The 15,498-nt window shown below is 34.8% G+C and overlaps 1 protein-coding gene across 1 annotated transcript; it reads right to left on the reverse strand.

Moving 5' to 3' along the window:
• Positions 1 to 9,852: 9,852 nt before the first annotated feature.
• Positions 9,853 to 12,709, reverse strand: LOC110018261 (homeobox-leucine zipper protein HOX16-like). The gene is made up of 4 exons (XM_020715528.1): positions 12,176 to 12,709; positions 11,958 to 12,094; positions 11,442 to 11,681; positions 9,853 to 10,437 (listed from the first exon to the last, which is right to left on the reverse strand). The coding sequence occupies exons 1-4, from the start codon at positions 12,264 to 12,266 to the stop codon at positions 10,039 to 10,041; spliced, it is 867 nt and encodes a 288-aa protein (XP_020571187.1). The 5' UTR covers positions 12,267 to 12,709; the 3' UTR covers positions 9,853 to 10,038.
• Between the last annotated feature and the right edge of the window lie 2,789 nt (positions 12,710 to 15,498).

Below are 15,498 nucleotides of genomic sequence, written 5' to 3' on the forward strand. Positions count from 1 at the left end.
TATATATATATATATATCCGAATGCAAGAGCGGGGAGTATAAAGGTTTGCATAAAAAACTAGATTGATGATGTTTTTAGAATTGTTGTCACTTATTAGGAATTTTTTTTGGAACAGATAAATGCTTGAAGACGATACTTTGAAATTCTTCATTTTATTTTCAACCAATGTGTTATATTTTAAATAGCACAAATTAGAATTTGTAGGAAGAAATGAGAGTGGTGAACTGAATTACCTCACCAAAAAAGCATATTTATTTGTTCAATTATCTTAAGGTTTCTTTTGCACAAAAAGATAGGTATCATATTTTGTATCAATGAGAAATTATAATTTTTTCTCTATGATCAATTGTTGAATCTATTTTGGTCCATGAATCATACCAGAGTAATAGAGCGTACAAGGGGAGGGGATGGGGTGGGGGAATGGGCTACATGAACCCTTCTAATAGTTGTCTCATGGGGCAGAAAGAAGCCCCCTCTTATATATGGGTAAATTTTCAATATAATATTTGTAAGCTATACTTAACAAATAGATATTTAGGGATTTTTGACTTTCTTGAATCTATTGATAATGACTTAAGTGTATACAGTATATTATCTCATATATTTTTTTCTTCCATTAATGTTGCCCATCTCTTAGACTTTTATTTAATACTCTTGATTGTTACATCTGTTGTTTGGTATATTTGTTTGGTCATGGACGTGTTTATTGACATCACTTTTTGATGTCGTACGAGAGGCAAGAGGAATAACAAAAATTAAAAATTCATTCCATCTATTTACCCATTTTTTATTTTTATTCAGATTATAAACAAAAATCAACATTTCTATCACAAAGTACAACTAATACAACATTATTGTACAATAAAAAGTTCAATCATTTTTTACTCAAAATTTTGTACAATGTAAAATTTATATTGTCGCATCCCTTCAATACAACCTTATTATATTGATTGTACAGAGGTACATCAATACAACCAATGTAACATTGTTGTATTTCAGGACCATGCTCCAAAAGTCAAAAAAGAAAAAATCTTTAGTTAGGAAACAAAAAATATCATTAATAAGAAAAAGACAATGATTGTCTCACATTTACAAGCATATCATCAACTTTACTTACCAAACAGATAACTACTAAATCACACACAGTTGTCGTATGTTGTATTTTGATTCATGTGAGATTCCCATTATATTCTTCGTTGTTAAGCTCAGAGACAACCAGATATGTGGAGCTCTAAAATGAAGAAATGTCAGCAAGAAAAAATAAAAAAAGCTAAATGGGAAAATGGACAAATGCTGAAGTGAAATCTTAGTAAAACAAAAGAATATCGGTGGGTAGAAAATATCGAACAACAAACCATTAAGCAAATCCTAGAGAGCTTTATGCCGATCTTGGAATATGAAATGTCAAACACCAAATGTCTTGATCTCTGTATTTGTTGTATTTACATTTTTCAAAACAGACCGGATCGGGCAACACATTACGTGACTTTTTTTTCTTTCATTTTAGGATTAAAATATATTCTTTAGAATAAAATAATGATAAAAAATAATTTAAAAAAACGTGTCATATTTTTATTCATTCTATCTATATACCCACTTTTTATTTTTATTTTTATTCAAATTTTAAACAAAACTCAATTTTATTGCCTTGCTTCAGTTCAAGTATGTTGTATTGGTTATACTGAGTTATCTAAGTATAACAATTACAACTTTATTGTACATGAGAAATAATTAGACATTCCTAGGCAAGAGTAATAACAAAAATAAAAAACTCATTCCATTTATCTGCCCATTTTTTATTTTTATTCAAATTATAAACAAAAATCAACATTCTTGTCACCCTTAAGAACATTCAATACAACATTTTTGTACAATAAAAAACTCAATCATTTTTTTATTCAGAATTTTATCTAATATCTATATTGTTGCATTCCTTTAATACAACCGTGTTGTATCGTTGTACAGAGGTAAATCAATACAACCAACATAACATCGTTGTATTTTAGGGGCATGCACCGAAAGCCCAAAAAAAAAATCTTTAGTTAGGAAAAAAAAAAAAATCACTAGCATAGAAAAGACAATGATTCTCTCACATTTACAAGCACATCATCATCAGATTTACTTACCCAAAAGAGTACTATTAATTGCACATAGCTGTCATAATGTTGCATTTTGATTCATACGAGATTCTCATTATATTCTTCGTCGTTAAGCTCAGAGACAAGCAGACATGTGAAGCTCTAAAATGAAGAAATGTCTGCAAGAAAAAATTAAAAAAAGCTAAATAGGAAAATGGACAAATGCCGAAACCTAATCTTAGTAGAACAGAAGAATATCGGGGGTATAAAATACCGAACGGCATAAAAAGAGTTAGTTATATAACTCAAACTTCACCTTTTTGTATCCACATACATATCACTCATTTTTCTTCACATACTTCAAATCTAAACCCCTGTTTTTCTCGTTTTTTGAAGGAACTTGAATCTCTGTTCCAGCTATGCTGAAGAAGATTCAATCTTGGTTTAAAGGAGGAAAGTTAGAGAAATATGTAAAATATATAAAACACATAAGAATTAAGTGTTATGCATGTACATCTCCCAAAAACAAAGTGCAAACATAGTATATGATAAGGGGGTTAAAGGAGGAAATTGTAATATTGTCCCTAACTATTTACATTGGGACATTTAGCCTTAGAGCTTACATAATTGTGGAAATAGTGTCGTCTTTTAAAAGTGAGCTCCTATAATCCTCAATGGAGACAGTTTCAACCCCAATTGAAAGATTCGCGAGACTATTTTGATATTTATATAAACTCTGGGATTAAAATGATGACCCTATATTGATAATCAGTGACTATTTTGACAATTCACTTGGGGATAAAGTTAGAGAAAACGTCTCACGAAAGAATACAAAAGCAATAACTTAATCCATGCATGATTCACTATGGAAACAAAAAATAAAAAAGAAGAATTAGCTTAGTTATTTATTTTGATATAAGCATGTCCTAGCTCGAAATTTTTATTCTATCTGCTAAACTATTGGCTTATGAATAGTTTGCTCTCTGCAAAAATAAATAAATAAATAAATAAATAAAAACATATCATCTCATAAATAACATAGTATGTTTAGCAACATTTGATAATAAAACTAGAAATGATGTCCTTCAAATCTTAAGCAAATGCTAAGCATTCCAGATGGCCACCGAAATAAGCTTCAGCTTATCAGCAAGAAAGTTAGGTTTGGTCGGATAGCTTATTTTGTAAATCAAATTTTCCAAAACCCTCATCATCACTTTAAAAAGTTATGCATCATAATATAACTAATTCTCTAGTTGATAGGCCTAAAAAAGTCTCACTATTTATATTTTATTTTGAGAAGAAAAAAAGGTTTCACTATTGATTTTTTGAAATAAAATAGCAAAAGCAAGCACTTGCAACAAAGGAATCATACAACCTCACAAATTTCAATCCTATGGTGGCCTAATGAAGAATAATTTTTTATTCCAAAAAAGCATTAAAAAGACCATTAAAAAATAATCAACTTTATAACCACAACCATCATGGATCCAACTATTCTTAATGAAGATGACATGTTTAGTGATCACAAATATCGGATATGTTAAGCTAGTTTAAAGTAACTTTATATAACCACCAAAGAAAATCAATAAATTAAGTAAGCCACTTGATTCAAATAAGCTTCAATGAAATGTTTTTTTTGTAAATATTTTATTTTATAAAATGAGCTCATGGACTTCCAACTTGGAATCCCTTATATTCTTAAGATCCCTCACTAATTATACCATAAATCATTAGTGGAAAGCTAAAGCTAATTAATGTTTTTCATGCATCCCTCATATGTCTCATTAGTGTAAGTTCTAACTATTTTATTTTTAACATTGATATGCGCATTGAAAGATATGTTATGTACTTTTTTCACACAATTAGACATTATGTGACCTTAAAAAAATTTGAGCATCCACAACAACCACAATAGGTATCCATATTCTTGACCAATACTCCAAATTATTAGTGGAAAGCCAATTAATATTTTTCATGCATCCCCCATGTGTCTCAATAGTATAAGATCTAACAAGTTTATCTTCAATGTTGACAGGTACATTATTAAATTGGTTGTCTACTTTTTCACAGAGTAAGATAATACATGGTATGACATGAATTTGACCACCCACAACAACAACAATAGATATCCCCCATCCCACCAAAAAGAAAATGATAAGAATAGGCAAAATGCTTTCATAGTGGTTTTGGGAGGCTCTATTAGTGATAATCACTGCAAATATATGTGCAATGATTTGGAAACCACTGAGAGACCATTCGAGATGCATCACGCTATAATATATTTTTATTATATTTTTGCAATATCTTGGAGTAAATATCACAACATATGTTTTTCAACAGTTCAAAACAATATGAACGAATTAACTATCTAAAGAACTTTAAATTTGGATATAAACAATAATTTAAATCATCTTGAAATTGAATAGTTTGTTGTTGTTCAAACTGTTATAAACCAAGAACAATATGTATTGTTTAAGGGTCTATTTGGGGCAGCCGCAGTTTATTGAATAAACTGCTGATAAGCTAATTAAAAATAATCTGTTGATAAGCTAGGTGCAGTGATTATTACAAATTTTTATTTTTTTTTGGGAAAACCAGACCGCTGCCAGAAAGCTGTCACCGCACCTATCTAGGTGCGCTGTGAAAACACATAAGTTGTCAAAATGCTGTTTACCCAAACAGTCTAGGTGCGTTTTCCAAACGCCACCACAACAAATAAGCTGACCCAGACAGACTCTAAATCTTAACCAATAATATGTTTTTTTTATCCATGTGATCGACTCTATACATGTACTAATAGCCTAGTGTGTATAAATTCTAATTATGTGTTCAGTCTATATGTTTTGAATCTCAATTTACATGATTGACATTCAATTTATATAGAATAAGGAACTAATTATAGAGAAATATAAAAATGCACAAGAATTCTCAATATATGAGCTTGAAATTTAAATAATCAAATGATTCAACCAAAAACTTCATGCTACATCAAAGTCAAATAGTTTAACATTAGAAATAGTTACGAAGTTGAAAAAATTATTCATAACAAAAAAAAAAGATTGAATATGTAGAAGACAAAATCTAATTTTGAAGAGCGCTAAAATAAGAAATTATTTATTTTATATTATTTTCTTTTTAAAATAAGAAATTACCCCATGACCGACAACCTATTTTTTTTTTTTTTCAAGCATTTTTTGAAGGAGAATGCATACCAAATTGACATGAAATTATTCAAATTCTAGTATTCAAAATCAAGTTCGAATTAAGACCCCTATCTAGTTCTCTCAATATTTAGTATGAGATTGAATACACTCTTTTGCCCCATGAGATCACAAAATAAAGTTAGTAAGACATACATTGGAGAGATCAACATCATTTGAAGAACAAGAGAAGTTTGAATATTTACAATGTGTTAAAAAGAAAAAGAAATCACAAATTGGCATCATAAATCAGCTCAATGGGCGGGCAAGCATGAGAGTTTGATGTGGGCATGCATCAAAGAGATTGGCCACATGCCAGGAAGTGACAAGTTCATGATGTGGGCGGGCATCAACGGGATTGTTGGTGTGTGAAAGGGAAGGTGAGTTCTTGTGTCAAGCTTACTCGGGGAAAACATTGACAGCACCAATTGCATGGCTGGGGGCGAATAAAGGACACTAACAACGAGTGGTAGTAGGGTTGCAATCAACTCAAGTCGAGCAGAGTATGTTGTGGATTAAACTTGGCTTATATTATTAATTTTTTTGATTTCATCTCTAAATTTATTCAAGCTTATTTAGTTATCATGAAACTACTAAAGAGCATTTAAATAAATTTATTTGTTCTTAAGCAAGCAGTTAAATGCTTGATGTTAGGCTACATTATATCTTATTCATCTAAATTTTGTTTAATTATAATTTATTAAATATAATATTAATGATATTTTAAAAATGTTTATTATATTATTGGATTGGATAGAAGTGTGCTAACAACTTATATACTATATTATTATTTAATTGGTGTGAAATCATTTCATATAAATTAAATTTTATTGAATTACTTATCTGTTTAAAAATGTAAAATAATTCGTTATTAATTTAATATGATTAACTAATTAAAATATTCATTTAATTAATATAAACAAATCAGACACTAAATAAGTGTGATTTAAATATATATATAAGGCTTTGCTTGGGCAAGAGTCAAGCCTGAACAGTTTAACTATAATACGATCAAGCCAATTTTAAATCACTATCTACTCGGCTCAATTAAAGCTCTATACGTAATTTATATTTCATATGCATCTATGCAATTAACTATTTAATTATTACTCTAGTTTTAATTTAATTTTTTTAAATTTTACATTTTAAGTTTGGTAAAATTATAAATAATATATATGATAACTAATTAAATAGAAAATGACTTTTGCTAAAACATTTTTTTTTAAAAAAAATTTAAATAAAAATGATTTTACCAAGAGGATTTTTTTGATATTTTTCTCGTAAGCTCGTATCACTAAAATAATCATTTCATGTGCTCCTTAGCCCTTGTTATAATAAGTTCTGATAGAAATAAGTATCGATGCGTGCTAGAAGGTCTACGACGGTAGAGTAATGAATTATCTTATTAGCATTGTTCCAAAACCCAACACACATTCAGGCAATTAAAAAGAAATATAGGGAGTCACGTTAACTTTTATGTTGAAAAACTTAGAAAAGGAAAAATCATGGGGCCTGGTACAACTGAAATAATCAATTATGAATAGTGAGTACACATGTTTACTCTTTTAATAAATCAAGGAAGATGGAGTACAAAGTTGATCATTGTAATAGTGGAAGTATATTTATACTGGATAAACTTCTCGGTGATAGCAAAATGCAAGGGTCATAGTAGATTGCTATTGAGAGCAGTAGCTCGCCGCAAATGTTATAGACTATAGTTGTAACTCTAGCTTGTCGTATAAGCCGTAGTTGAAAGCCACATTAGTATTTGGACCTGTGTGTCTTACATTGTTGATTCAGAAGCATAAATTTGCCACAAATATCGTAGTTGGAAGTGGTAGGAATTGTGAGCCACGTAGGACGTAGTTAATCACATAATTCGTAGTGTTGAGCTGTGATAACACCAGTACAGTATATAGGCCAAAGTTGGTAGTTATATAAGTTGTGGGCCACGTAAGTTGATGTTGGTCATGTGGGCCACAGATGTAGGAGTTGGGAGCTCCATGAGTCGTTTGCCACATAGATCGTAATTGGTTATATAGGGCATAGTAGTGAGCTGTGATTACAGTCGTAGGCCACAGGGGTTAGAGTCAAGAGCCGCACGAGCTGTGCACCATGTAGACTGTAGTTAGTCATGTTGATCGTAGTGATGAGCTATGACGATAACAGTAAACCGCAAAAGCCGGAGTCAGGTGCTGCATGAGCTGTGGACCACATAGACTGTGATTGGTCACATAGATTGTAGTGGTGAGCTGTGACGACATCTGAATGCTATAGGTTGGAGTTAGGAGTTTTGATGGCCTCCGTAGGCCACAGAGGCCAGTTTTTGGAGCTACATGAACTATGAATCATGTGGGACATATGTATCTGGTCACATAAGCTGTAGTGGTGAGCTTTGATGATGTTCTTAGGATACAAGGGCTGGATTCGGGAGCTGTACAATAACATGTGTAGGCTGCATATGATAGAGTTGGGAGTTTTACGAGTTGTGATAATATCTATGGACCACAGAGGTGAGAATCAGGAACTGCATAAGTTGAAAGCCACAAGTTATTGTTAGTCACGATGACTGTATTCGTGAGCTGTGATGATGTTTGTAGGCCGCAGAGATTGGAGTTGGAAGTTGCACAAGATATAGACCATGTTGGTTATGGTTAATCTCATAGGCCATAGTGGTACTGCGATGATGTCCGTAGGCGGCAAAAGCAGGAGTTAGGAGCTACACGAGTTGTGAACCATGTCGGAAATAGTTTTTCATACGACCTTAGTGCTGAGTTGTTGTGACATCGGTAGGTCGTAGTAGTTGGAGTCGGGAACTGCACAAGCTATGATCCACGTAGACCATAGTTGGTCACGTAGGCTATAGTGATGGACTGCAAGGCGAGAGCTTTAAGAGTAAAGAAAATGTCACAATCTTTGGGGTGCATTATTACAACATCTTTAAAAGGCGCTTTGCACCGTATATGAGGTGTGTTGTTACACCATCATTTAGATGTGTTGTTGCATCGTATTTGAGGTTCGTTGTTACACTATCTTCGAGATGCATTGTTGCACCGTATTCAAGGCACGTCGTTACATCTTCGAGGTGCGTCATTGCACTGTGTACTTGATGACATATCGCTCAGTCGGTCTATCATCATTCTGTAACATACACTAGGATTCTGCAATGCATATTGTGACTCCACAAGTGACTTCGATGCAATGAGCAAGTGGCAGTCGATTGGAGAGGGCAGTCGATGGTTGTAGATGGAGACCGATAAGTGGTGATCGATCATTTTCGGCGTCTGTAGGAGTGGGAGAAATTCATTGATTCTTCCGTGTAGAAACAATGTTGAGTTTCAGTTATTTCTTTAACTCCGGTCTTCTTCTGTCTCCAGTTATAGGTATTCCTCTCTAGGGCGGTATGACTCTATTTATAGAGTGTAAATCGAAAATAAAGATGGAATCTGAACTGCTCTATTCAGATGGCCTGGGGAGATTCTCTTAATCAGACGGTGCTCTGTGAACAATTTAGTGCATTAACGATGTCAAAGTTGAGTGATTTTGAGCTATTATGCCTCAAAAATTTATGTTGAATGATAAAAATTTGTTGAAGATGTATCAAATAAATTATTTCTTTGAAATAAAAAAGATAGAATAAAATTTATTAAATTATAAAAAATATTGACTTTAAGTTATTATATTTTATTGAATATAAAACAAAGTAAATTTTAGTTGATTAATTTTTAAAATTTTTTAGTTGATTGATTTTTATTTAAATAATATATCATAATATAACTTATCATAAAATTATACAGTATTTAATAAATTATTTATGAAACAATAACCAAATTTATTTATGAATATATATGAACCAATTAAAATGTAATAAAGTTCAGATTTAGTGGTTAGAGTTCAGCATTTAGTGGAGAGAATAATTTAACATTGCCGCATGTATTCTCTGCGCAGACAGGAGCACATGGGCGGCCTTTAGGAATTCTAAACTATTATAAAAAAAAAAAAGGTTAACAAGCGTCCTATTTTACAGAAAAAAACCAATAAATAAATAAATAAATAAACAAAAACTAAATCAAAAACTTGCCTTTTGGCGTCTGTCAAGCATCAAATCACCAAGCTACCAGTAGTCGAGCTGTGCCATGATCCAGAAGTGGACAGAACAGGCGAGCATCATGGTCGCCTTCGCATCCTCCAATTACAGCCGTAACTGAGTCGGCTTAAATTCAACCCCTCATTCATTTGAACATTTAAGTTATAATAAAAATAACAAATGAAATATTAATATCACTTTTAATATAACTTTAATCATTTAAAAATAAATTCTTAAATTTTCATATATTTTAGGTATATTTCATATTAATTAGTTTTTAAATGGGTTCACTTTCTGGCTGGAGCTTGTCTTGTTAGCTCATGGAGCTCAGCTCATGAGCCAATTATGGAGTATAAAATATTGAAATAAATCTATATTTAATATTATATTTTTATGCTATTTATTTATATTCCTTTTCCCGGGCATAATATATGAAGAAGAGGGAGGTGAACCGAAAATAACAGTAGATTATAGGATCACAAACAGTTCTCCCCAAAACACCTTTATTGGAGGCATTCATATCATTACAGCACAATACATCAAACAGCAAATCAAATTCACAAAACACCAACAACAATCACAAACGGATCCAAACTACAGCTCTTAAAACAGTTTCATTGTAAGCACAGAGTGGGAATGGAAACACAAACCAGAGCCTGCATCCATTCTCGTTCAGCTCCAAACCCACCAGTTATCTTCCTCCGAAGCCTCCACGAACATGCCGCGGGGGAGATAGCTGCAGCCATCATCGCTGCTGACAGCGTCCTCCTCAGAGCAAATTGCTCCCTGGATCTCGCCGATGTAGCAGCCGGCGTTACCCTCGATCAGGCTCTCTTGGAAGTAAGAGTCCCCGCTACTGTCTACCTGAAGAGCGGCGGCGCCTTCAGCATCTTCTAATGTGCGTCCTTTGCTCTGAGAACTAAGCCTGTCTTCCCCTTTCTGCTGCGACGGAGCGGGTGGTGGAGACGAGAGTTTCTCCCCCTCGGTAAGTAAGGTTGCTTTCAGGTCTTCAGTTCGCTTCGGCCCCATTATCCCCAGTTCATTCTGGAGTAACTCTGTCAAAGTTACCACCTGCCATCGCCAAAGACTGGACTTTTATTTTCAATTTTTTTTGGCGGTGGATCTCTTTTCGAGGGACTAACAATGGGGGTATTTATTGGATTGTGAAGTTAATTATCGATTTTAATTTATATTTATATTCTCACAAATTCTTCGCTAGCATAAAGATCAGAGAAAAGTGTTGAAATTTAGACTTGATTTCTTAATTAGAAGTTAGAGATGTTTTTTTAAGTTGTTTAATTGAATGTAGTTATTAAATAAAGATTTTAAATTTTACAAATACCTTCAAAATCTTTCTTTTTCTTAAGAATGTTGAGCCTTATCAAGTCAAATTCACGCATCCATTAATCTACCAACGCTTGAGCACAAAATCGAATAGATGAAGATGAAGTTCACAACCAATGAGCTGGGTCTATTTATTGTGATGCAGTGATCTTTTCATCCTTAAATACAACATAAGAAAAATCATCATTTTGTAAATATGTTTCATATTTTATATCTTCAAACCATTGCTTTTAGTTTATGTAGATTTGTTTTGGCGATTGAAACAGTTTCGGATCTTAGTAATTTCGCTTAGCTTCCAGTAGTTTTCCACGCAAATTTGAGGTTTTTAAGCAAGTGCCATAAAAAATTAGAGTGAAACTCAAATATTTCGCCAAAACCTTACACATTTTTAATAGAAATTCGTTAAAACTTACGGCTACAATTCATTGAATTATAATTGAATCTCAAATTTTCATATTTGACTATTAATAAAATAATTTTAAGCATATTTTCAAGTCTGCACTATTCTAATTAGGAAAAAAGAATCCCAAATTGACAGAGCAATCGGACGGCAATTAAATAAATATTTATAATGTCCAGATTTTGAAACTTTTTATGAACCTGGAAGAAAGAACAACGGTACTTTCCCAAGGTTTAACCAGAGCGAATACCGAAAAAGATGCTCATTTAGTGGGAAATGTTGATGCAGGTGGAGCGGCACGCCCACCGCTAACTGGAAAAGAAGGTCGTACCTGCGAGCGGAGGCGGTCGTTATCCTTCAGAAGCGAGTCGTGATCGGCGAGCAGCGCGTCGTAGGAGGATTTGAGACGATCAAAGTCGCTCTCGAGCTGCTTTGTTTTCCACCGAGCCCGGCGGTTCTGAAACCATACCGCCACCTGCCGGGGCTGCAGCCCCAGCTTCTTCGCCAGATCGCTCTTCCTCTCCGGCTCCAGTTTGTTCTCCGTCTCAAAGCTCCGCTCTAGTAATTGCACCTTTTCAATCACCAGCCACAATTATCATGAACTATTTGATTGCTTTTCGGCCAATTAAAGAAAAATCACTCGCCACTTATTCAGCATACACAAACAAAACGATAAAGGGAGAGAGTAATGAATTCGATAATTAAATTCTCAGAAAGTCAACACCCAGTGGATCAAAAGGGGAGAAAAAACAGAGAACCCTCAAGTGGGACATTAAATTATTCCATAGTTGGATGAATCTGGGCCATTAGTTAAGCCCGATCTGAGTGGAGATGAACGGGGGATTACCTGCTCGGTGGTAAGGCGGCGCTTCTTCTCCGGGTGCTGTTCGTCGTAGTACTCCTCTTCCAAAAGCTCATCTGCGGTGGTGAAAAAGGGACGCCGCTTGTTCGCGCCATCCTCAAACCCAAGAACCGATCTCGCTCCTTCATTAATCCCAAATCCAAATTCCCACTTAAATTCCTCCAAAATCGGAAACCGAAAAAACTGGGGGTAATCAATCATACCTCGGAAGATTTGACTTCCAGAGCCACCAAGAAAGAGCATGTGTCCGGCGTGGGACGAAGACGAATCGAAAATAAGATGGCGGGAATCCATGATTAAGTCTCAGATCGGAGAGAGTGCTGCAAAGATCTCCCCTCTTCCACCTGCTACTGGTGCAGAAAGTTTATCTTGCTTGAATATAGTAACGTTAGATACTAGGATCTCCAACCGGTATGGTTTCTCTCAGAAGAAGACGATGAACTTGTGGCGAAAGAAGCTGGTGCTCCACAGCAATCGAGCCGACGTTTTCATCCGGAACAAGGAAAACCCCATCATGCACTGGATCTCGATTTAGGAACGTCTAGCCTCGCTTACTGTCAGCGGGGCGGAGCTGGAAGAGAAAGCAAAGCTGCAGCGAGCTAGCACCTTGAAGAGGACGATCAGATCACCGGAATCTTATAGTCGAGGGGCAGGATACTCTCTGTTGTCGCTGTCGACTTGCTTGCTCCGATGCCTCTGTTGTTTTTGCGGCTAAAATTGCATTAGTTGGCTTCAGAGGCGTTTTATAGAAGCTTAGAATTGACAGAAATGGATGTAATGAAACGTCTCTGGTAATAAAGAATGGATCAGAACCGTTGGTTGCGGAACGAGGGGCGGATCTTGGTGGGCTACTTGTCCGATTATGGTAATCCGGATTATTCTGAAATTGATGCAGCTGGGGATAAGTTCGACATGTTCCGGAGTCAAAATGACATTTTTTTATTCTATTTTCATTCATTGCTTGTTACTATTATATTATCAAACTTTTTACTCGAGACAAAATAGTACACAAAATGACATTAATATATCTGGACATTCTTTCATGGTATGTTATATCAAGGGGTGTAAACGAGTTGATTTAATCTGTAATCATTCTCCATTTTGAGCTTCGAACTTGATTAATTTTATGAGTTTGAACCGATAAGTCGGCTTATTCGACATAAAAGAGAGAAAATAATATTACATTAAAATAGTATTATGATAAAATAATAAATAGAACAAATGAATAGAAGAACAATAAAAATAAATTACTTAATATAAATGATGTTTGCTAGAAGAGTCGTGGCGGTAGTGTAATAGATTATTACCTTAACGTTGCACGAGAATTCAATACGCGCTCATATAAAAGAGGAGAAGCAAATAGGAGGAGACACGTCGATTTTTTTTTTTTTTTTTGTGGAAAACCCTTGAAAGGGGAAAAACCCATGGGGTTTGCCCTAGTTGAAATAGTCCATTATAAATGATGAGTACATATGTTCACTCTTCTCATGAATTAGGGAAGATAGAATTACAAAGTTCTATAACATTAATCTGACTATAGTTTTTGGCGATAGCAGTCTGCAAATGTCATAATCGATAGTTGTGGAGGTAATAATTCATCGCGTGTGTTGTAGATGATTGCTCCATGAGCGTTAATTGGCCAAAAAAACCATAGTAGGCAGTTGCGGGGGATGTGGATCATATAGGTTGAAGTTGATCGCATAAAACGTAGTGGTGAGTAGTAGTGACGTCCGTGAATTGCTTGGTTGGAGTGCGGGGGGTTGGGGGGTAATCGGGAGCTGCACAAGGTGTGAACCACGTAGACCGTAGTGACAAATATTGGTCACTTCCGAAGGTAATGGGAGTCAGAATCGGGAGCTGCATGAGCGTATGCAGGGTGCCTCAATACACGTTCATTTAGAAGCATTGTTGCACCGTTTTTGGGGTGACATTTTGGTGCTCCGGATGATGCTCACTTTGTTTTTTTTTGCTTTGTGACTCAGCGATGTCAGTTATCGCTTCGCGCGGTGGTTTGCGCAAAGAGTGGGAGGCAACAGATTGTGATAGGCAACGATTGGCAGATGGTGGTCGGTGATTGGTGGCTACTGGTGGTCGGTGATGAAGTGGTGCCGAACTTTAGCTCATTCTCTAAGCTTCAAGCTCCCTCCCTCAAGCTTCAAGCTCTCTCTTGAGACCTCCAGCTCCCTCCTCCACCCATCATAAGAGTAGCAGGGTTCTGTTCATAGAGTTTTTGGTGCAATTAATGCTAGAAATGAATCAATTTAATCAGACGAATCAAAGTGCATCCTTCGATCAAATTTAAAAAAAAAAATTTAGGTGCTTCGATTTATGTGTCATCAACTGCTGTACAAAAATATAATAATATGAGTGTTCTCCCTAGGTAAAATTGGAGTTTCGTACAGGTTCTCACAGTCCGTTTTGCAATCCGAGATTGTTTAAATGAATTCATTGGCGATCAAGCTAATTTGGCCTCAATTTGCTTGCATCGTGCCGAATGAGATCTATGCCCGAAACCTTAATCATTTGGGTATCCTTCCTATGCAAAATCGATATTTTGGATGTGCTTATGCTGTCCGTTTTGTCGTTTGGGATCATTCAGAGAAATTTCATCAACAAACGACCTTGTTTGGCTCCAATTTGCGTGCATCGCGTCGAATGAGACCGGTGCATGAAATCCCATCAATATGACTATCCACCATAGGTAAAATCGGCATTCTGGATTCAGTCGCTCGATCTGTTTCTTCATTCAAAGTCGTTCAAGTAATATTGTAGATGATCAAGTCAAATTTAAGCCCGATTCACTTCGAAATGATTTTCGTGGAAATTTTTGGGTCACGAGAACATGCGTATTAGAAAATACGGTTCCATGACTTCAAAAACACGTGTCAAACATAGAAGAGATGAAAAATTTACGAAAACAAATATCTTGGCCAATCACAGTAAGAATCACATGAACCAAACACAAACACTTTGGATCATTTATACAAAACTTTAATTGCTGGTATTAAATAGAGCAAGTTGTAGGATCATTTTGAATGTACTCTAATCCTAGCACAAATTTGCCATGTAGAATTACTTTTGGAGCGTAGAATAGTTTTCTCATTTGATTATCATCAATGGCCTAGCATTTATTTAGGTAAGAAAAGCCATAATGTGGAAAGATGAAGAGTCATTGTGTGCCTCTTGATGCATAATGTCAAAAGAATTACTTTCAAACGCCACTTAATTCCTGAAAAGATTCATCCTAACAAGTTCACTAAACTGTACAGTTAGAAGGATAAAATTATGATAGCAAGGATCATAAATACTTGTCATCTATTTCAAATTACTATTCATTATTTATCAAATTTATCAATATTTAAGTACCATGATCTCGAAACCCTTTAAGTTATGAGATTCGTATAATTCGTAGACTCATATAATCCGGGAGAGATTCTAAAGAAAGTGAAAAAAAGTTGATGATTTTACAGAGTTTTTTGGGGGTGTGCAATTGAGAGAGAGAGAGAGAGAGAGAGAGAGAGATGGA

The sequence above is a fragment of the Phalaenopsis equestris genome, unplaced genomic scaffold (genome assembly GCF_001263595.1).
Source record: "Phalaenopsis equestris unplaced genomic scaffold, ASM126359v1 Scaffold000006, whole genome shotgun sequence".
Lineage (NCBI taxonomy): Eukaryota > Viridiplantae > Streptophyta > Magnoliopsida > Asparagales > Orchidaceae > Phalaenopsis > Phalaenopsis equestris.